The sequence below is a fragment of the Corvus kubaryi genome, unplaced genomic scaffold (assembly GCF_017639235.1).
Source record: "Corvus kubaryi isolate FWS band 111438036 unplaced genomic scaffold, C.kubaryi_AGA036_p1.0 133, whole genome shotgun sequence".
Classification (NCBI taxonomy): Eukaryota; Metazoa; Chordata; class Aves; order Passeriformes; family Corvidae; genus Corvus; species Corvus kubaryi.
Window position 1 is genome coordinate 31,700,510 of NW_024580667.1, and position 21,072 is coordinate 31,721,581.

General features: G+C 39.8%; 1 protein-coding gene across 5 annotated transcripts; it reads right to left on the reverse strand.

Moving 5' to 3' along the window:
* Positions 1 to 23: 23 nt before the first annotated feature.
* LOC121671127 (arylsulfatase D-like) lies at positions 24 to 19,166 on the reverse strand. 5 transcript variants are annotated; one of them, XM_042042382.1, is made up of 12 exons: positions 18,841 to 19,166; positions 16,449 to 16,498; positions 15,770 to 15,919; positions 13,751 to 13,872; positions 12,210 to 12,332; positions 8,726 to 9,149; positions 7,851 to 7,987; positions 6,474 to 6,608; positions 5,898 to 6,060; positions 5,483 to 5,604; positions 4,846 to 5,190; positions 24 to 133 (listed from the first exon to the last, which is right to left on the reverse strand). In XM_042042382.1, exons 2-12 carry the CDS (start codon positions 16,472 to 16,474, stop codon positions 24 to 26), a joined length of 1,857 nt encoding a protein of 618 aa, XP_041898316.1. In that variant the 5' UTR covers positions 16,475 to 16,498; positions 18,841 to 19,166. The 5 variants fall into 5 exon arrangements, with proteins under 5 accessions (XP_041898316.1, XP_041898323.1, XP_041898308.1 ...); XM_042042389.1 differs by having other exon boundaries at positions 16,449 to 16,546; XM_042042374.1 differs by lacking the exon at positions 18,841 to 19,166 and adding an exon at positions 18,392 to 18,696.
* Positions 19,167 to 21,072: the final 1,906 nt, after the last annotated feature.

Sequence of the window (21,072 nt, forward strand, 5' to 3'; positions counted from 1 at the left end):
GAAGGTGGGCAAAGGCATTTAGTTCATGCTGCCTGCTGCAGGGGAGGGCTTCCCTGCCTGCCCCGGGTAACACGTGTTGAGTAAGGGAGCGTTGTTCTGGAAGGAGCAGATGCTGGGAATAGAGCTGCTGGAGCTGCCAAGGCAAACGGAAGAGCTTTAGCAGTAAGTAAAGCTGAGGGAAAGCTCCTAAATCTCGGGCAGTGACACTGTCGGCTACAGCACACCGTGTGGAGAACCACCCTGGGGGTGGAAGTGGAAGAGCCCTGCCTAATGCAGAATGAGCCAACCAGCTCCCTTGAGATCAAAGAAAATGCACCACCGTATTGTCACGCTGGTGTGTGCACTCCAGTTCTGGCAGCATGCCTAATTCCTCGTATGTTATTATAGTTCGTCTCTTTGTGAGTTCTCTCCTAATACACATGTGGTTGCACAATCTGGCTTGCCATGCATCTTTCCAGTCCCATGGGGCACTGGAGCCCTCTTTTTACTGCCTGTGTGTGCTTATACTAGTTTAAAAAGAGGGTATGAAGGTATTACGCTGTAATATGCTGAATAAGGGCTTTATTCAGAGAAAGGCAGAAAACAGGAGAGAGGTTCTTGGTGTAGACATATTCTTACTCGAAGGCTAAAATAAATATCAATAAAAAATACTATGGCAAGAAGGAGAAAACAGAATTTACTGACTAGCCCTTGGTAATTACAATGGTATTTACAGCATCATCAGTGGATGTGGTGTATGAGAATCAAAAGGAGCATTCAGGTCTTAAATGTTATCAGCATATAGCAGTAGTTACTGCAACATTTTCCTGAAAAACTTCTGCCCCAAAAAGTAATAGGGAGCTGGGAAAAGGCCATGGAGTGGGGCAAAGAAATGAGAGTGCAAGGAATGAGGTTTCAGCTCAAGTTAAACACTGTTGAGGAGAGTAGGATGCTTGCATGCATTAGGGAGAAGATATTAAAGGAAAGCTTCAGAAATATGAAGAGAAAGATTTTAATTTTTTTTTCTTTTTTTGAGGGACTTGGAAAGAATTAGGTAGAAATGGTACAATTCAGGAGGCAGAGGAAGATTCCTGGATTACAAACCAAGACTCAAGGAAAGGATCCACTCTGCAAAGACCCAGTGAAAAAAGTAGGGATTTGGGTTTGGCCCTTTTACTCCAGTGCAGGTCTGATCACACCACTTCCAACTCTCTTATCGATGGGAATTCACTCTTTCCAGCTAGAAAGGCTCTTCTATCCTGTGTCTCTGGCCATCTGCCATAATGAGAAGCAGAGTATGGTGATGTGATGCTTTTAAAGCACTCTTCGTTGCCAGCATCTTTAGTTTGGCCTCCAGAGAAAGACTGAAAGAGGGTGAAATAAATCAACTTCCTTATCGCCTAGTTATCAACATTTTTTCTTGACTTCTTAACTTCTTTCATATAGATTGAACACGTATTTTTTAAAATACTTGCAATTTTGACTTTTCAATTTTGTGTTATAAATAATTCATTAATTGTAACAATTAGTAAGAAATAAATGAACTGCCTAGGGGCAGAAAGTCAACTCTGTAACTGGCTCACGTTTGACTTTTGCAAGTATCCCAGTCTTCTGCTGAGATTAGTAAAGTCCTTTATAACAAAAACCATCAACAAACCGTGAAGGATACTAAAGTGTGCAAGAGCAAAACAGTGAAGCCTCAGTGAGAAAACAATGCTAACTGAAGTGAGATCCTAAAAAGCAGGACAAGTAAGTGTTTGTTCTTTACATATTACTAGTAATTTACAATCATAACTTCAAATTGCTTCTTTTAGATAGGATACAAATGCTTAGTTGTAAAATACCATGTGATGATATGACACGTAGTGGAAATTATGAGGCCACATTGTGTCCATTCAGTTTCATGGTACTGACAGATGCTGTGTGAGTTTTTAAATTTATAATCCTGATTTTGACATTTCCAGGTACTGCCATTGATTACTTATATTTTGATTTGCCCCTGAGATGCTATTTAACAGCACAGATGGTCTTGTTTGAGATAGTATTCAAGTGTAGACATCACAGATACCAGCTTGCATGTTCAGAGACAAAACTATTAATCTGTGAAGCCTGACAAATTATCAGAATATTCTATCATGGTGTCCACAGAAGCTTAGCTTGAAATACTGAAAACTGTGATCTTTTTGATGATTACATGCTGAAGTCAAGCTGAAGCACTTGACCAGTGTGTGTCCAGGAGAGCTCAAAACCAGCTTAAAAATATTCCTTTGATTCTAATGCAAAAAACCACCAAAAAACAAATAAACCAAAAAACCATAAAAGATCTACTACTTAGAGAATTATTCCTTTTTTCTTCTTCTTCTTCTGATTCACAGATCTCCTTTCAGTAAAACAGACAAATATTTTATGTCCAATTTTTAAATGAAAAGAGGTAACTATGTTTTTAACAACTTAATTTTCATGCTCAAATGTTGCTTTCTACTGTGTTTGAAAACACTTTCAGTATCCAGGTTTAGATCTTAGGAGTTTTATAAGATGTTCTTGAAATCCTGTCTTGAACATTATCTATGTCATCTTAGGTTATGACCAGCATAAATCAATGAGATGAAAACTGTGTTGTGACTGAGCAGACAAAGTCAGTCTTAGCGAATGATTTGCACTGAAATAGTAGCCCATCAATCTTGTAGGAAAAAAAGAAAAAGAAATGTGAGCAAGCTGATTAGTATTTGCTAGTTAGGATGTTTCCAAGAATCTTACTGTCAAGGCAGCCTGTATCACTGCCTGGCATCATTCCAGGCATAATGTCCATTCTACCAAATGCTGAATGCTTGTTGATCCCCTGGCACTTTGAAGATCATCAGGGGATGATCACTGTGCTTTCATGTGCAAACACCAGTATCCATGACAAATCCTAGCTCAGATGTTTTCCAGTACCCTCTAGTCCTAATGGATATCCTACAGTGCTATGAAGTATTTCAGTGCCAGGAAAACTGGCGCGCTGATATTCACAGGTATTACATCTGTACATTTCTAAAGGTGTTGAAAAATTGAGAGGATATAAAATCCCAGATACTAAACTGGCTTGAGAATGGAAGTGATATATTGGAAAATGACTGAGAAAATTGAAAAATGCCAGTCTGAATACAGTAATTTCAGGTAAAGAAAACACTTCATACTGAATATGAAAAGACCTTTAAATCTCTCCAAGAAAGAGCCATTTAAATAGAATACACTCAGATGAGGAAAAAAAGCAGACATTCCTATCAATGCAGGAAGTAGCAGCAATCAGAACATGTGAAAGTGATGGATTTACTGAATCTCCTGAATTTTTCACAGAAAGACTGAGCACCTTTCTCATCAATAGCACTGATGGAGCATCTGGTTGAATTAGAAGAGTCTGTGAAATGCATGAAGTCACAACATAAAATAAAACTTTGCTTTTAAGCTGTAGGGCTTTGTTTACCTACAGATTTCCTGGTGACTAAATTGTGGGAAACAAGAGGAAATAAAACCAAAATAAACCAAATGTTTACCAAAGAAGATGAACAAGATAATTTGGTCCTAGCACTGTAGTTAGAAGAACAGTTAAAAACAGTGAAGTAAAACAAATGGGGAAATTATGTTCTCAGATACCTACATATTCAGATATACCAGTGTAAACATGTCTATGTGAACAGACGTATTTACAGCCCTACAAGGAAAAGCATTACCTGCAAGGCCACTTAATTAGGAACAACTATTTTAACACAAAGAAGAAAAAAACTGCAGCAAAAGAAAGTACTAAAGCAAAGAGGTAGGCCTAAGTAATTCTAGCTCTTTGGTGGAGTGAAAATGTAACTTGTGAAGCAAAAAATCCTTAATTCTGCATTTATTTTTTTCATAGAAAATTATTGGTTGTTTCCATAATTAGTGTTTGGCATCTTTCAGAGAGTCTTTTCTGAACATGCTCCTTGTCAGCAGGAAACAGTTATGACTGAGATCTGGGCAGCAGGGTAACTTTTGCAGTCCTGTGCCCCAATCACTGAACTGGACATCAGTGTGGTGCTACTGTGGCTGGCAATGCCAAAAGGCCCTTGCCAGTGCTGTTTAGGGAGCTGGGTACTAAGGGAGCTTTGGAAAAGGAAAATCCTTTCCTTTTTTTGTTCTCCATCAAGAGAGGCTGACTCCAACCGGAGGAGTCCCACCCTTCTCAGAAGGTACAGCTAGCCACTGCCCAGCTTGTCATGTTTCCAAGCCTTACTCCTTGCCAAGGCCAATCAGCTGCCATCATCACTGCCACTGGAGTAACAAGCTACAAGGAAAGAAGAAAGCCTCTCCTAAGAAAGATTCTGTGAAGAACTGCAGGCAAGATTATTTTCTAATTATTTTGGAAGCAATAGTTTGCGAAAATTTATTATAGGGTCACCTTATGCATTGCCAGGATAACAAAAGGGTAGGGAGATAAGGATAGCAAAATTAAGGGAGACCTCAGTCCAGGAATCACTTGGAAATTCAGCACAAAAACCCAAAGCAAATCTTTTGAATATACATTCAGAATCATCAAAACATAAGTTATATCATTACTTGTACAGCTCTAATCTTGGCCTGCTTCAGTGCATTTGAACTACTCATTCAGTTGTCAGCAGATGCAAGTAAAAACATGGTCTTCAAGTCATTCTATCTTGATCCCTCCCTGAGAGAGTCCAGTTTAAAGCTACCTTTACTAAGTACTGTGCCATTCACTGGAACAATTACTTTATAAAGGCTCAGTTTAGAGAAACAAATGACCAATGGATCAACATTCCCAAAGGAAACACTCTTAATCTAAATACATTTTTGAGAAACTATCAGGTTCTATCCTTTATAGGTCAGTAAGTTTATTATCACCTTCCTTATCACACCAACAGAACGGGAACATCCCACAGCATGGCTGCAGCCATGGCTTCCACACCACGTTGGACACAGAGAGCTGCTCTGGGACTGGAGTCAGTGTCCTGCGATGCCCCTCTATGGCTCTGCCAATCTTCCTTATGACAGTGTCAAAGAGGGGCTCTGTCTCAGCCGAGAGAGGTTTGGCTTCAGAGGGGTCTTGCGAGAGTTCAAACAGCAATGGAGGCTCATGATGGGTCACGCCTTCCCCAAAGCATGGGCAAAATCCTCTATCATAACAAGCCCCAGCCCCAGGAGGACTGAAGATGGGAGTCACATAATGAGCCTTCCAAACAGCTCCAGCTGGCAGGAAAGGAAGAATCACAGAAGGCTGGTTATAACACTGTCAGTTATCACAAGGAAGAGTGAACATTTTTCTAGAGTTCATTTCTGGATGTGCTTCAGCTCTATACTTTTATTAGTTAATGTAGTATTGTCATTTCTCCTGGTGCTGTACAGTACAGGCAGTGCTAAGTAAGTTCTTTACCACATCACGCCTGGTGCTACTTGGAGAGATGCAATCCCAGAACAAAATGTGTTAGAACAACGTGCCCTCCTGTAGACTGAATGTAATTGGAAAAAGCTCTGTACTCACTGTCCCTCTGGTGCCAGCGCGCAGCATGTAAGTGAACGCCGCAGTAATGGAACAGGAACTCGTGCTCCGAGTGCGGCACCGCTCCTCGCAGTAACGGCAGCAGATCCCGGCCGTCGATTACCCTGGCAGGAAAAACAGAGAGCACAGCGCTGAGGTGAGCTGGGCAGGACTGTGCTCCTCCTGCACACCTCCTGCTGGAACTGGCAGCTCTGGACAAGAGAGAGGATTACAGAAGATGGCAGGTAGGGGCTGAATCTCAAATGTAGAGAAGAGGCGACTGAGCTCCTAGACATTGATGTGTCTAGAAAAGCAGCAGGACTGAAAAAGAAAACATCAAACTCTTAGAATGTGCTTCCAATCTAGATTTTCCATTGTTTTGGGAAAGAAGGAGGAATAAAGATACTTTTGTTTGTACCTGTCCTGAGGCACTTCCCCTCCAGCCAAATGAACTACTGTAGGATAAATATCCATAAGGCTTGTAGGTTCATCAATAACTGTGCCTGCAGGTAACACTCCTGGCCATCTAAATATTCCTGGGACACGGATTCCTCCTTCCCAGCCTCCCATAGCTTTTCCACCTTTCATTAAAAAAAAAAAAAAAAAAAAAAAAATATTTTAAAAAAAAAAAAAAAAAAAAAAAAATTTTTGATTTAAAATAGAGAAATTTTACACAAATTTTATTGTATTATCATGTTACCTTGATGAGTCTTCTTTACTCTTTTGGTTTTTCTGCTTAGCTCCTACTGAGCATCAGTGAAAGTGTATTCACTAGACCAGCCCCCCGACAATTTGAGAATTTATGCTTGTAAAGGACACCTGCCCAGGTTAGAATTTACTGCATTGTTACATGACTAATTAGAATGAGACATATTTGCTTATTGGTAATAAACCAGTGTTACTCCTTCAGTGTGCAATCTTCTCTAAGCCTTAGGGGTGTCCTAGGTTCTTTACTAGTTGTTGCTGGGTTGTCACTGTCCCTGACAGCTCTTACCTTTGTATATTCCATTCCAGCCACCCAGCTGCCTTTTTCCTTCTTGTCTTTCCAGCCATCCACCATGATCTGAGGCAAAGTAAACTAGTGTAGTATCTTTCAAGCCTTCCTTGTCAATAGCATCTAGAACCTGGCCTGTAAACACAAGAATATGTGTATATTAAAAAGCAAAAATATCCCTCATATTACATAAATTTTAACCTCTAACTTGTAAACATTTACCATTGTAATTTCTAACCTAGGTAAGGCTGCTCATTAATATTTTTTAAGATTGGTATTTGTAGTTATGATATTGTTGTCTCTAAAAGCACAGAAAATTTGTGATGTGTTGTAACCACTTTATTATTGGTATTTTAACAAGGAGTGCAAGAACCACCATCACAGACAAGAAGCCTGTATTGTCAAGGGCCAAAACTACCACGTGCTGTAAAAATATGGAAAGAAATTATAATCTAAAGCCCCAAAAAGTTAGATTCTGCATCAGTGGTGGCCATCATGAAAACTACAGGAAAAACATAAGGTTACCCTTTTCTTGTGTTATCTAGATCACAACTGGGATTTGCATTACATTACTGCGTGGATATAATATGCATTAATAACAAAGTTCCTTTAAATTTAAAAGTCATTCTTGAGCTGCTTCTGACATTCTTAATTATATTTGTGGTGTTAAAGTGTTTGATGGCTAGGTTTGAAACCAAAATCTTCCTGTATGTGTACCTGACTTTTCTCTCTTGTGCAAATGTGGGTACTTTTTGTCCATTATGACTGAATGATAAATAATTCTCCTTCCCCTCCAGAAAAACAGGCTGAAAAATAACTTGAATCTTTTTTTTTTTTTTGGGGGGGGGGGGGGTAGCAACACCAGTATACATTGGTGAACATTTCTGGATTTATGATTGTGGCTGAAATTCAGTACTTTGCTTAATGCAGCAGCCACAAATAGATAGCCTGCTGTTTTTCATCTGGAATTAATTTACTTACTGATTTTATCACCTTCTGATGCATCCTGCTTAGAAATGACTGTACGAGACTGAAATGACCTAGTCTTTCCTAATCATAGAAAATGAAATAATTATCACATATTTAGTAAGAAGAACAGGAGAGCTCCTTGACAGGATCTAAGGGGACATGGTTAAAATATATGTGACCAAAAAAAAAAAAAAGAAGAGTGAACATTTGGTCCAAGACTGGAGAAAATAAAAAACCAACACTATAAATCAACAGTGCTCACACAAGATTGAAAAATGTTTATGAAAAGCTTAGGATTTTTTTGTACATGCTTTTAATTATCTTTCTCATTCTTTCAATAAAACCCTTTTATTTAGACCTAGGTAGGAGACATTGTTAGAGACATTGTTATGTGCTGTGATGACTTACCTACCATCCAGTCCATTTCCTCTACGTTGTCTCCATATAAACCGTGTCTGCTCCTCCCAAGAAACTTCTCTGTGGTGAGGAGAGGGGTGTGGGAATGCAAAAAGGAAAGAAAGAGGAGGAATGGTCTGTGCTTATTTCTACAAAACAGAAGTCAACACTGTGTTATGAGGGAGGAAGGTTCTCAGTGCATATAGAAGTCAGTTGTAATGAAAAATGGTATTATTTGCATATAGATATTTCAACAATCCCTTCAGAAACACCTTACTTTGTAGGGTATTATAACCCAGTGATTAGGATCTGTCTGATAGAATAATGTTGGGCCTTTACAAAATTATCCTTTTTCTACCCTGAACCATGTAAAACTTCCAGATTGAAGATCCACTTTCTGCTGTTGCAAAACACCACTGTGCTACTGAAGTGAAGGCAGCAAGTTCATCTCCTGCCAGCTGTTACCCACTTATCAATCCATATGATAAGGCTACATCACAGCTCTGCTTCTCTTTCCCTGGCCCACACACACATTCCTGACATCACCAGGTATTCCCTAAAGCTGCAATGTTGGTCTCATTGATAGGTATACATATTTCTTAAATATAGCCTAGAAATATTCAATAAAACCAATGGAAATTGGGAAATGGTACCAGCTTTAGTGAAGCTAGGAATAAAGGGCATCCTTAAGCAGTAGCTGTTTCTTTAATTATATGATATAATTATTGATATTATTTAAAATGAATAAAAATAATAGTACTTCTAATCCTACATAATATTGTAAAAAATAGAAAAACTTAGGAAGACATGAAACAGAAATGTGCTGTTTAAAAGTTGCAAAATGCACAAGAACCAGAAAATTTGTGATCAAAGGAAGCCCACTTCACCTTTCAATAAATGAAATGGACTCTTGCAAGACAAGGGACGTAGTTCTGTCTGTCACCATTGGCTGCTCAGTAATTCCATGGTTTCTCATCATAATGCAGTTCCAGTACCGTACAAATCCATAACTTGAGAACCAGGATACGAAGAACAGGAGACTAAACGCAGCAAGGTAGGTCAGTGTTTTCTGCTGGACTGAAATCAAGCCAGTCAGTCTTCCAAGGACAGCAGTGAGTGTAATGAGGCCAATCATTTGAGTGGAAAGCCAGAGTTTCCTTCTAAAGGCTCTGTCCATCTCCGGTGTTTCTGTTGGCTGACAGTCACTTATTAGTGTAAAAGGCATCCCGTAGAAATAGTCAAATCCATGTTTTAAAGGGTGATGGCAATGGTCATTGCGGGATTCACAGTTAACACCTTGATGCCACTTCCCTGAAAATAGAGGTTATTAAAATATAAAGAGATAATATTTTAGAAGAATGGACTTTTCCTTATACAAAACATTTCTCAAAAAATGGTTGGTTGCTTTCTGCTTGTGACAACTTCTCCATCCTACACAGAAATATATCAAGTATGTAGTTATATAAGGGGATTGATGAAAGTAAACCTCTACAATTTATAAATTTTCAACACATTCATTGGTGCTGTGTACATATATTCATGCCCTGTAGCTTTGATCAAACATTTAAAAAAATGTACTATAAAGGAAACTAGAAACTGAGAAAAATTTAGAGCTGAGCAAAAATGTACAACCTTCTTGGTGACCTGTCAAGTATCAAACAGGAGGAAGCTGTCCTTTTGTAAGCATCGGGCAAAATAACCTTGTTTTTTTTGTCATTTTACCTTCAAAGTACTATGCAGACCTCTTCCTGGAAGGTTCTGAAGTGCTTGATGTCAGGACTATGGCCACGCTCAGTGTTGGTGCCAGATTGATAAGGGGAGATGTAGATAGACTAGTCAAACTGGCAGCTCAGGTGACTGTTTGCCAGACAAACCACTGGAGCCAGAAAAACTTGAGCTCAGGAGATCAGGATTTCTCATGAAGCTGTACATTTGTAAGTAACTTTGATGATCATTATATCTCCATATACTGAATGAGAATAAAAGACTTTGTTCTATAAATATTTTTGCTGTTTATTTGTGTTTAATCAAATTTTTAAAAGTTAAAGGCTCTTTCTTTTAAATACTGAAGTCTTCGTATATCAGAAAGAACATCTCTTGGCCTTTTGCAATTTGTTCTTTGTTATCAACATACCAACTATTATGATGAATGGCACATCAAAACCATGCTTTTGCTTCCCCTCCAATCTATTCAAACAGACTGGTTAGACACTTACATGGTGACATAGCAAGTTGGCTCATTTGGTTGAAACCCTAAGGTTTGTGAATGTCTGAATCAAGTGAACAAAATCTAACAATCATCAGAGGTTTAATTGCATTTTATGCAGATCCTGGATGCCAGATAAAAATGGACATTAAGAATTTTACCTGAAAACTAATTTGAAACTAATTCTTATTGTGGAGAGAGGAACTGTGCACTTACAGGATGATGTTATCCTCAACAAATGGTTTGCTGTATTACCAGTACATGTACTAGCAGCCAACCCTGAGTAGGTTTCAAGTGAATTGCAGTGCATTACAATAGGAGCAGAAAAACTGCCTCAGAGAGGAACAATTGCTGCTTCTCGGCTGTGAATATAAAGAAAGAATGCACGTTCTGTTGTAGGTGGATGAATTGCTTTCAGCTAAAATCTCTATGCAGTTTACCTCCTGACATATTTAGAGCCAGCTATAGAACAAAACAGGTTTGTAATCAATACGTAGATGTATTGGTCATAAATACAGGGGCAGCTAAAGTATTCTTGGAATTCAGATGCACTCCAACACTAAATCTCCAGCTGAGGTCGATAAAGGTTTCTGACATGCTAGAAAAGGATCAAACCTCCAGAAGCTAAACTAAGTGTATAATTAAGATAAATTAATCTCTGAGGGCATTAGTTATACAGCACTGGTTTTCTGACTACAAAGTACCTTCAAAGCATTTCCCAACAAAAAATCTCATTATCACCTCAAGCTGCAGGTTATTAATAGGATTTAACTTTGCAATTAAACTGGTTGTGCTCAGGGCAAAACAATCACAAACAATTCAGGTGAGACTACTTAGTGCTCATTCAGCTATGGTGGCATGGGTAGATGTTATGTTAAGATTTTTTGCTTCATGACTTGAATGTAAAGTTCTTGCAGGTTTTTTTTGTGTCACTTATCATTGGTGCTCTCCGTCATCCCCCATGGTGCAATTAGTCAGGATCTGTCAATCTGGTTAATCCAAGTGATGCTTTTGGCATCTGTGATTTTAGCTGAGATGCCCACAGGGAAAATGCCTCCCCATTTTGCTTCTAGGAGGCAAGCAGCACAACTCCACTGCAGGGCAATTCCCTGGGGAGAGTGAAGACAAATCTGATTGTTTTGCTAGTGATAACATGCTGTAATCAAGATGAAGCATGCATGGTCTGTTTTATGAGCTGATTAAAACAACTAAAATAATATCACTACAAAACTAACAGGAGATGAAGCTTCAGTAATGCAGAATTTAAATGGCTTGGAAGGCTTCTTTTAGTTTTTTCCCGTGTGGTTTAGATTTATTCTGTTGAATGAATTCAAATCTATTTCTACAGGAACTTCTATTAATACATTCAGTTGGTTTGTGAAGCTAATATTTTTATGTGTCAGATACAGATTTTGGATTTTGACATTTTACATGCTCAGGTGAGGTAGGGCAAATAGCTGAAACATCAGCCAGGAATATTTGTACTTTATCAGCCTGTGGAACTATGTGACATATCTAAGATAAATAGTTATTTGAAACAAGATCATGACCAAAATTTACAACTGTAAAAAAAAATAATAGTCCTATAAAATATAAAGTAAAATGAAATTCTCATTGATGCTGAAGAAGGCAGTGTTTTTGGGCTGTATGGAAATCTTGGTGAACTACAGTGGCATGCTGTGACTGAAGAAAAAAATAATAGCTTTGGTTTTGTTTCTGAAAGGCCCAATCTTGTGACACTATTAACTGTCTCTAATGTCTTAAGTAGCAGCTGTTGCCTTTTGTGTGAATCTGCTCTGAACTGTGTAAAACATCATCATGCATATTTAAATGGCACCCATATTTTTACTTTTCTTTCAATGAAATAGTATTGGAATAAGTATCTTATACCTGGTATTCAGGAACTAATGACATTTTCTGTTATGTATTTTAACGGCTGTGCTTGAAAGTGGGTTAATGGTAAAGATTGTCCTCTTTGTCATATGCTTGTTCTTTTAAGAGTTATGCTTTTTGGTCAGAGTTTCTTTTTACATATTATTCTTGATCAGGAAATAAGAATATTACAACTGAAGTACACGCAGTTACTAACTAAAACAAATAGTTTGAGTGAGATGTGCAGGTAAAACACATTCCAGAACATCTTTAGGAGAGGAGTGCCCCCATACCTATCAGTCCTGTGCTGTAGCCTTGCTGCTGCAGTATTTTGGCAAAAGTGGTTTCATTTGGAGGAAGCCCTCCTGAGCCGGCATTCCAAAAAATAACACGGTAATCATTTACAGCATCCATCCCTAAAAATACAATAAGAAACAATCTGAGTAAGTATAAAGGGTTGAGTACTTTTATCCAACATACTTTTTTTTTCCTGATTCCATTGAAATTATATTGGTAAATATTTATCCTAATGCTGTTTGTTTGGGAAAATGAATCTAAGACCCTGGACAAGATTAAGAAAGACTTAAGACTCTCCATAGTACCTCACACTGAGACCTTTTTTTTCTCTTTAATTTAATTTCATTTGGAATGGCATGGTTGTATAGGAGATTTTACATGTCACAGTAGTACCTAGGCTGTACGAAATGCACCTGCTTAGTGTGAATGTGAGGGCAGGGAGGAGCATAGGGAGACTTCAGCCCTCTATCACTCTCAAACTCCAGCTCACTGAAGGCTGCCGGGGAGCTCAGGATTTCCTTGCACAGTGGCATGGCTGGTATCTGATCTCTGAGCCCCACAGAGTAGCTATCTTCTCTTCACCTGCAGGTTTACACCCTACCATTCAGCATTTTGTACTGGCATAACCCCATCATACAGCGCTATGTAAAGTTCAATCTGTCAGCGTAGCATTGAACGTCTCTGGCCCTGTTGTTACAGTGGGAAAGGGTCTGTACAAGCCCATGTATGTTTTCAAACTACCAGTCTCAGTGGGAGCTGTCATGATAAAAGTAGGATGATGTATCAGCTTCAAAATGCCTCTGGAATGAAGGCTCTGAAGATAATTTGCAATAGAACAAGTTACTGGTAGGAACATGTAGAGCTATTTGTTTTCCATACCTCTTCATCTCAGGGATGCAGTTTGACAGGATAGTGTTTTTTCTTCAAAAACACAACTGGGAAAAATAATATTGCTGTCAAACTGTTATCTCCTAGGACAGATTAATTTTGGCAGATACGTAAAGAAGCTTTCTGATGAATGACTCGTTCTGCACCTTGACTGAAGGGAACGGACACACATCTGCACAGACCTACTCTGCTCCCTGCAGGGCTGAGCTGCCTCTGACATCTGATGAAGAGTCACCTATGACAGAAATTAATTTAAATTGTGCTTTTATTAAGAGTGTTGTTATTGTTGTTAATGTTTTGTGTAATGACTTTTTTGAACGTAACAGTTTGCTCTAACTCCATTCTGACTGCAATCTGTACAACGGAGCTTCAAAACATAACCAAAATTGTGAGCTGGGGGAAACCAAGATGCCCTGCAGAGCTGATTTTTCTGTTCTGCTTCCCCCCTCGATCAGTTCCCTGTAGCCCACAGATACAGGTACCACCTCAAGGGTATTTAGCCTGTCTGACATCGCGTGTGTCTCAGTGAGGAGTGGCATGTCTGTGACTCCTCTATTTGCACCCTCATTTCTTCTGTGCCCATTGTATGACATTGTTCTCTCCAGCAATAAAGCAATGTTTAAAGGCTGTGTGGCTTTGCAAGGCAAACCTGATCGGAGGGGATATCTGCCAGTGAGGAAAGCTGCTCTGCTGGGGGTGCAAAGCGGAGCTGCAGCAATGTGTTGGGTCAGCTTCACTCCTTCCTTTGCCAGGCGATCAATGTTCGGGGTCCTAAAAATGCAACCAATGCCACCAGATATCGTTCAGAGAGTCTTTCAAGGGAATAAGAAATTATATACTTATCTTTATTTTTGGAAGTTTCTTCTATTTGAAGACAGCCAGGAAATATATATTTTTTAAATTTATTGTAATTTTTCTCATATGATGGGGAAATATTTCTCTTTTTCTTTCTTCATTAACAATCAGTATCTGGATTAATTTCAAGTCAACCATTCCTTCTTTTTCCCATGTCCTATGAAGAGTCTTGCAGAAATCATAGAATTGTAGAATGCTTTGGGCTGGAAGGGACCTTAAAGATCACAAAGTTCCAACCTCCCTGCCATGGGCAGGAACACTTTCCACTAGATGAGGCTGCTCAGAGCCTCATCCAGCCTGGCTTTGAACACTTCCAAGGATGGGGCATGTACAGCTTTTCCGGACAGCATGATCCAGTGCCTCGCATCAAAGACCTTTCATCCCTCCAAAACTGCATTTCCTACGCTAGCTTCTTAAAGAGCAGTGTATCAGCCTCAGTGTATCAGTGTAATGGTAATTTAGTTGCCACAGGGTGACAGTGCTTGACTAGACAAGATGCTACATGACTTACATGTACAGATACAGATAAAGGAGCAAACAAGGTACTCCTCAGGATGTTTGTAGGGAAGAGAAAAGGAGAAAAATGGAAAGAAATCCTGCATGTTTTCACACTGTAGTGGCAATCTCTCATGGCAACATGAATTATGCCACAAGGCGAGTAAGTAGGTGAGAAGAGGCTATTTTGCAAGCAACTGGCAACCAACAAAAACAAGCTTGCCTAGCACACTAGTTACAGACAAGATAATATCTTACAGTTCAAAATACAATACCCCCCCTCTTCCAGTGTGCCTACTTCTATTTTAAATTATTGAGCTTCAGTTTTACAATTTTGTTTTTGCAATTATCAGTTCAATGGTGTTCACAAGTAGACAAAACCTTCAGTAGGATTTTGAAAGATCCTGGATGTTTTGTTGCTTGGTACACTTGTGGATTCCTCCCTCAAAGACACTCTGCTAGGAAACAACATGTGCAACAAGGTTTCTTATTCTCTACAGCCTTTCCCCAGAGGTGCAGTCTGGGGTAATTTGGCAAAGAAATTGGTGTAGTTCCACCCTTCAGCACAATTGCCATCTCAGTTAGCTCATAAACATTGCTCCTCAGAGCAATGAGGAAGCAATAGGTCTGCTTCCTAAACTGCTGTTTCGAAATCCTGCCATTCTTAGCACTGCAGAGAACCAATTGCTAAGAGAGCCCAGGTACCCAGTCATCCTCCCAGTACACCCCGAGTGTAGCTCACTGCTCTTGAAAAGAAAAGCCATGCCTTGGGGATGATGCTGTGGAGGCCTGGCCTTGCAGAACCCTATCAGCTCCCTATGATCACCAGCTGCCTGTCAGGAACTTCCTGACTGAAGCCTTTCAGGGTGAGATTCCAAGAACTTTGCTGCATGAGGGGAGGGATAGTAGCAAACTTGGTTTTGTTCAAACAAGTTACAAGCCAGCAGGCAATACTGTGGCACAGTTTTCAAAGAGAAGGCAAATTCTATGTCCTTGAGGCTGAAAAGAGAAATATTTCCTGGTAGCATTGCTCATTGCAGTCATTTAACTATATTTTGATGTGAGACTGGGAAAGAATGGCAACACAGAATTAAAATGAGATAATGAGGCCTGTATGTTGAAAGAGGGGACAAAATTTCCATCTTTGGGTATAGCTATTTTTTAAGCGTTAAGCAGTTAAGGAATACGAAGCAGCTCCACATAGCAGAGCTGGCCCTGGGTATGCCCCCTAGGCTATGAGATAATCCTGGGCAGAGGATTTCAGGTTTACATTAAATACCAAACCAGCTCTGTTCACCCTTACGGCCAGTTTCCTTACCTGATAGTATCATTCCCATAGCAACCTACGTCCCCTATGCCGAGATCATCAGCCAGCAACAGGACAAAGTTTGGCTGTGTGATGGTGGAAAGCTGTGTGGGTGGTGCCTGCAGAAGCAGACCAAAAATCAGGGGTGTAGCCAGAGGAGACCTGAAACACAGAAGAAGGAAAGAAGCCAGTGACCTGGCCATTCATCACTTTCCCTGCATGTGGCCAGAGACCCTCCGATGTGAGCTTGGCTGCAGACCAGACCATGCTGTCCAGACAGAGGGTGTGCTAAGTGTTTATCATTTACCCAAACTGATGTAATGAAGAGGAAATGGCCAGGACCATAACTTTAAAATCTCCTTTCCTGATTGTTTCCAAGTTTCCTGCAAGCAGTCTCACATGGGAATTTACATGTAGCAGATGGCATACAAGTGATTTTGCTTCATGGCTTTGGATGTTTATTAAAAGTTGGTCTGGGAAGCTGAGAATGGGGTCAACTTCCTCTGACACGTTTTCTGCCCAGACTGGGATCTTTCGGTTGTGAAAAAGTTAATAACAAGAAAAACAAACAAAAATCACATTGTGAGATAAACAATGCTACTCTTCTGTAACATGGTATTGTGTCATTATTAAGTTTCACTCACTTTAGATCTAAGTATGATATAACAGAAACTCACGATTTTTTTCTTACCAATGAGATGTTAGTTGCCAAATCATTTCTACATTTGGAGTGTTCAAATCCTGCAAAACCAAGAGTACCTTGTCATAGTTACATTTTCCCAGTGGTCACTGCAATAAAAATAGATTAATAACTTAATCAAAGCCTGTTAACATTCTGTTTTATTTACGCCAGTGCACCTCAGATCAGACCCTAAATGAAGAAGAGTAAAGGCATTAATGTTATTTTTATTGCCCTTCACTTATTAGAGGAATTTTTCTTTTTGTGTAAAGAAGTTTATCTCAAAATAGCGAAATAATTCTATTTCCCTACATGAATCATCTGCATAAAAATTACTTCCTCTTCAGAAAAGATATAAGTTTTTTTAAAATCCAGTCTTCAATATAATTTATTTTTCTGTAATCATAGACAGTAGCAACATTGTGCTTTTTCACATAAGGTGCTAAGTTTCCTCTCAGGCTTGTAAGAGGTATTTTTAGTTGTAGAAATTCTAGTCATCTTTTTCCAACAATTATAATTTCTTAGAAGAATTCATGACCTCTTGTTATTTAACTCTGAGAATGAAGAGGTTTCTCTGGGGCTTTTCCTTTCACTGTGAGGACAGTGAGACAAACTAAAGACTTTGAAGTAAGGGCCAAGTAAGTTTGGTTCAAAAGCTTTAAAATAGACTTCTTTCAAATTTATCCCATGTCTGGCTGAACTGTCCCAAGCATCTCAATTTTATAAATTATGTTTGTTTGATACTTATTTTTCTTTTCTAGAAATTATGTATTAGGCAGTTTAGTTAATATCCACAGTTCTTCCATTTTATCCATCAATGCTACAAGCTTTGATGGAAAAAATTAAATTTCTGTGCTTAGAAAACTGTCATCCAAACACATGCTTACAAGCACCAGAATTGATGCAGCGTTGGTATCTAGACACTCAGTTTTCTGCATTTGAGTTTGTGCCTTTGCTGCATCCTAAGTAGTTATAGGGAAAGTACTGGAGAACACCTCAGCCATCTTTTACATTTGCATACTGTGAGCCTCCAAAACAGTTGAAGTAAAAGGGAGTTGGAAATAATCAGATTTAATTGTGCAGTTGGTTGTCACTAACCACCTGTGTTTCACAGTAGAGAGACACTGATTTAAAGCACAGCCTGGAGCTCAAGGCTGAGCTTCCCCAGAAGCTGTCTGTAAAATAGCAGGCAATATGCAGAAACCAGCTACTGTTTTATTATACTGACTGGTATTATCCCTGTCAAGCCATTTCCTCAGTGAAAGGTGATGGGAGCCCAGGCAGAGGAACTGCAAGCAGTCCCCTCTGCTATCTGAATTCAGCTTAAAGCAAAACCCTTTCCTACCTCTCCCACTGTTAATCCCTCCCCCAAATTAATTTACTTTTTGTCCCTTTCTTCATCTATTTTAATAATCCTGGGGGAAATAGCTTGCATATTTTTTATATTTTACCAACAGTTTTCCTGTATTGATTCAAAGTTTACAATCAGTCTTTACCTTTCCAACAAAATATTTACAAGATACTAAAATCCCAATTCAAGCCAGTTTTCATAAGAAAAATATTCATATTTTTAGGTGTACTCATATACACTCTTCTTAAGAACAGCATGCATTTGTGGCATCAGTTTGGCAGCAGTCAGTGAAAAGTCACACAGTTAATACCACTCAGTTTAGTACAGTTCAGTCTGTGAAAATTTCTTTTAAAACTTCCTATTTTGTTGACTTGATACAGATAAAAGAAAACACAGACTTGTAAACACGTAGCCTGCAGCTCTCACTTTGTTCGTAGTCTTGTATAAGAGTAAAGTTGTTGTAACAGGAAAAGTATTTTTAAAACTTCCTTGGGATATTTTTATCTACAGAAGCAAAAAAAAAAAAAAAAAAAAAAAAAAAATCCAAATAGGCATTAAAATTTTCCTATGTATTTCCCAACATAGTAAGGGAGGAATACAGTACCTGGTCAAGTTATGTTCAAAGCAGGCAGCTGATAGACTGGCGACTTAAAACCATTCCAAATTTTTTCAGCTCGAGGACTGCCGCTACTGTGCAGTGTTTCTGAAGGCAGTCCTGAAATGTGCCCTAGCTGCACGTCCCACAGTTCACCACAGGAAAAGCGTGTTATGCCAGAGCTTTCAAGCAGCTGGATGTTCTGGCTTATCGTGGAATCTCAAGCTGCACGTCCCCCTGCTGTTCGCACAACCCTGACATTCACACAGTGAGTAAGGGTCGGGCTGGGGAACGCCACAGATGTGGCTAAAATGCTTTCTGCCTAACCACCAGTCTCTCGAGGGATGGTAATGATCTCCTTCAAGTCTGAGACACTCCCCTGAAAGGCACTATAAATAACAGCTCCCAGTAAACCTCTCCTCACTTCCCCAAGGAAAAGAGAAAATAGCTGTACTTACGGAGCAGCAGTTCTTTGTTGTAGAAATAGAAATCGAGTTAATTTCTTCACTTTATGGCAACCGTGAGTGTCCGCTGCTGTGAGGTGGTTATCTCTGCACATGCAGGGAGAAATAGTTCTAGGGTGGGGAGGAAATGCCGGTAAGAGGCTTGAATTTGCTTTTTCAGAAAATGAGTCATTCATCTTCACTTCTGAGTGCTGCCTGTTTTCTAGTCATAGCTCAGAGGCACAAATTAAGGTTACATGCTGGCTAATGCTTATTTACTTGATTTTTTCTTATTTGAGTCCTCTTGTACTGAGTGTTTTGGGACAGCATGAGGCATTACCCAACAGCAATCTTGCTTTACTAACATAGAATGCCCTGCATTTTCGTATCTTAGAAGGGAGAGTTGGTGAGTTGGTGGTATCAATTGCAATGCTCAGGTTGGATTGCCAGTGGAGTATCTCTGAGGCAAGTTACAGCACCATGGGTATCCCTTCCCTGCTCCCTCCCACCGCAAGAATATCATGCTGGAGTGGTTATGCCAACACACGCAGAAAAAGAGCTGTGTCTGGTTTTACTTCTCTCAGTGTCTGCTTTCTGACCCCCACCTGCGTTACAGAATCCCAATCTGTACCTCTCTAGTTCCCATTCCCTTTACTGAGCCTTTAGCACTTCAAGGATTCATTAAGGTCTATAGGATTTCTTGTTGTCTGATGCCCCCTACTGCTGCATTTTTTCTAAAAGGAAACACCTTCTGAGCTGCTTCTGGGTTTTTCTGTCCAGGCTGCAATCAATCCCTGCAGGACCCTGCTGACTGAGAGAGCCTCTTTTGCAGCTGGGGCCATCTCCACAGCTCTCATATCCTTCTTGTGTTTTTTCCAGGACTTCTTGCAAATTCTGTAGAGTTTGTAACAGAGAACCACAAACTGTAACTGCTATATTATTTACCAAATTTAGAATACAGCAGAAAACTGAATGCACGTCTGCAGTTACACTGCAGGAACATGCCTTTGCTGTCTTTTACACAGCCCTCTTTAAAGGCAGAGAGAGCCAGACCAGTTTGCTGCTCTAAGTAGCACTTGTTGAAGTCTGGCTGCTGGGAATTGCCCCCCGGGCACACTTATGGTGTAATGAAGTTAAAGGAGGGAGGGTTGTGCTTGTGGTCTGAAGACTTTCAGAGTGCCAACTTGTGCCCATTTTGGTGTTTGATCTTTGAAGGAGGGAAAGGTGAATGCCCTCTCACTGGTGCTACTTAAAGAGTACATTTTTAAAGGGTCTTGACAAAGCTAATTCTCTTCCCAACCACTGCACTGAATTTGCACTAGCTGGTTTAATGAGGGGAAATATTTAAAAAGTCTGTATTTTTTCAGAATGTGGAATGAATGCCGAACTTTGCAGAAGCCTTGTATACTCCCGTCTTCTTACCCTCGTTTTCTTTACTGAGTACTGAAGGGTACTCATGACCCTGTTAAACTGCTTCAACATCCGAGAGCTGAAGGCTCGAGTTAGAGGGGTTTGCTGTAGGATATGATGATTAAGGGGCTCCCTCTAGCGACTACTACCTTGTATTTGTTTCAGACTACAGATCTTTCTAGAAGTCATTGCACAATGATGTTATCGTGTTATTTCTTGGAACTCTGATTTACACTAGGTCTTCAAGGGCTGGATGCTGGGACCAGTTGCAGAGCCTTACCTGTCGTCCTGGAGCACACAGTACAGGTTTGCGACGTTGGGAAGAAGGCTGGTTCATGTATTCCAGGACTATTCCAGCTCTGCAGTGTGAGCCAAACTGCAGGAGGTGGGGGTGAGTGGGAGAGATGCTTCAAAAGTGCTCTCCTGGTCTGGGGTAAAGCAGTAATTCAGATGCCCCAATTCCTGTCTAAGGCTCGACTTACCTAATAGCTGGTAAGTAATGCAACTAATATACTTAGAAGGCTGTAATGCAATTAATTGTCCACATGGTTTCCAATAGGAGACATAATCCAGTGCTGTGCTCTCCTGCACCACAGAATGGTTCATGTCACCTGGCTTTCACTACCAAAAAACTGGCTGTTCACATCTAAGCCTGCCATCCAGACTCCATGATTAATGGTGAAAGACAGTCACAGTGAGGGCAGTCCAGCTGTCCTATAATGCTATTCTAGGATGAGATGAAACATCCTTTGAAGGTTCCAGTCTATTTTTAATGTCTGTACAGAGAGAATTTGTATGGCTCTGTATTCAAGCTAGATTGAAATTGGTTAAAGAGAT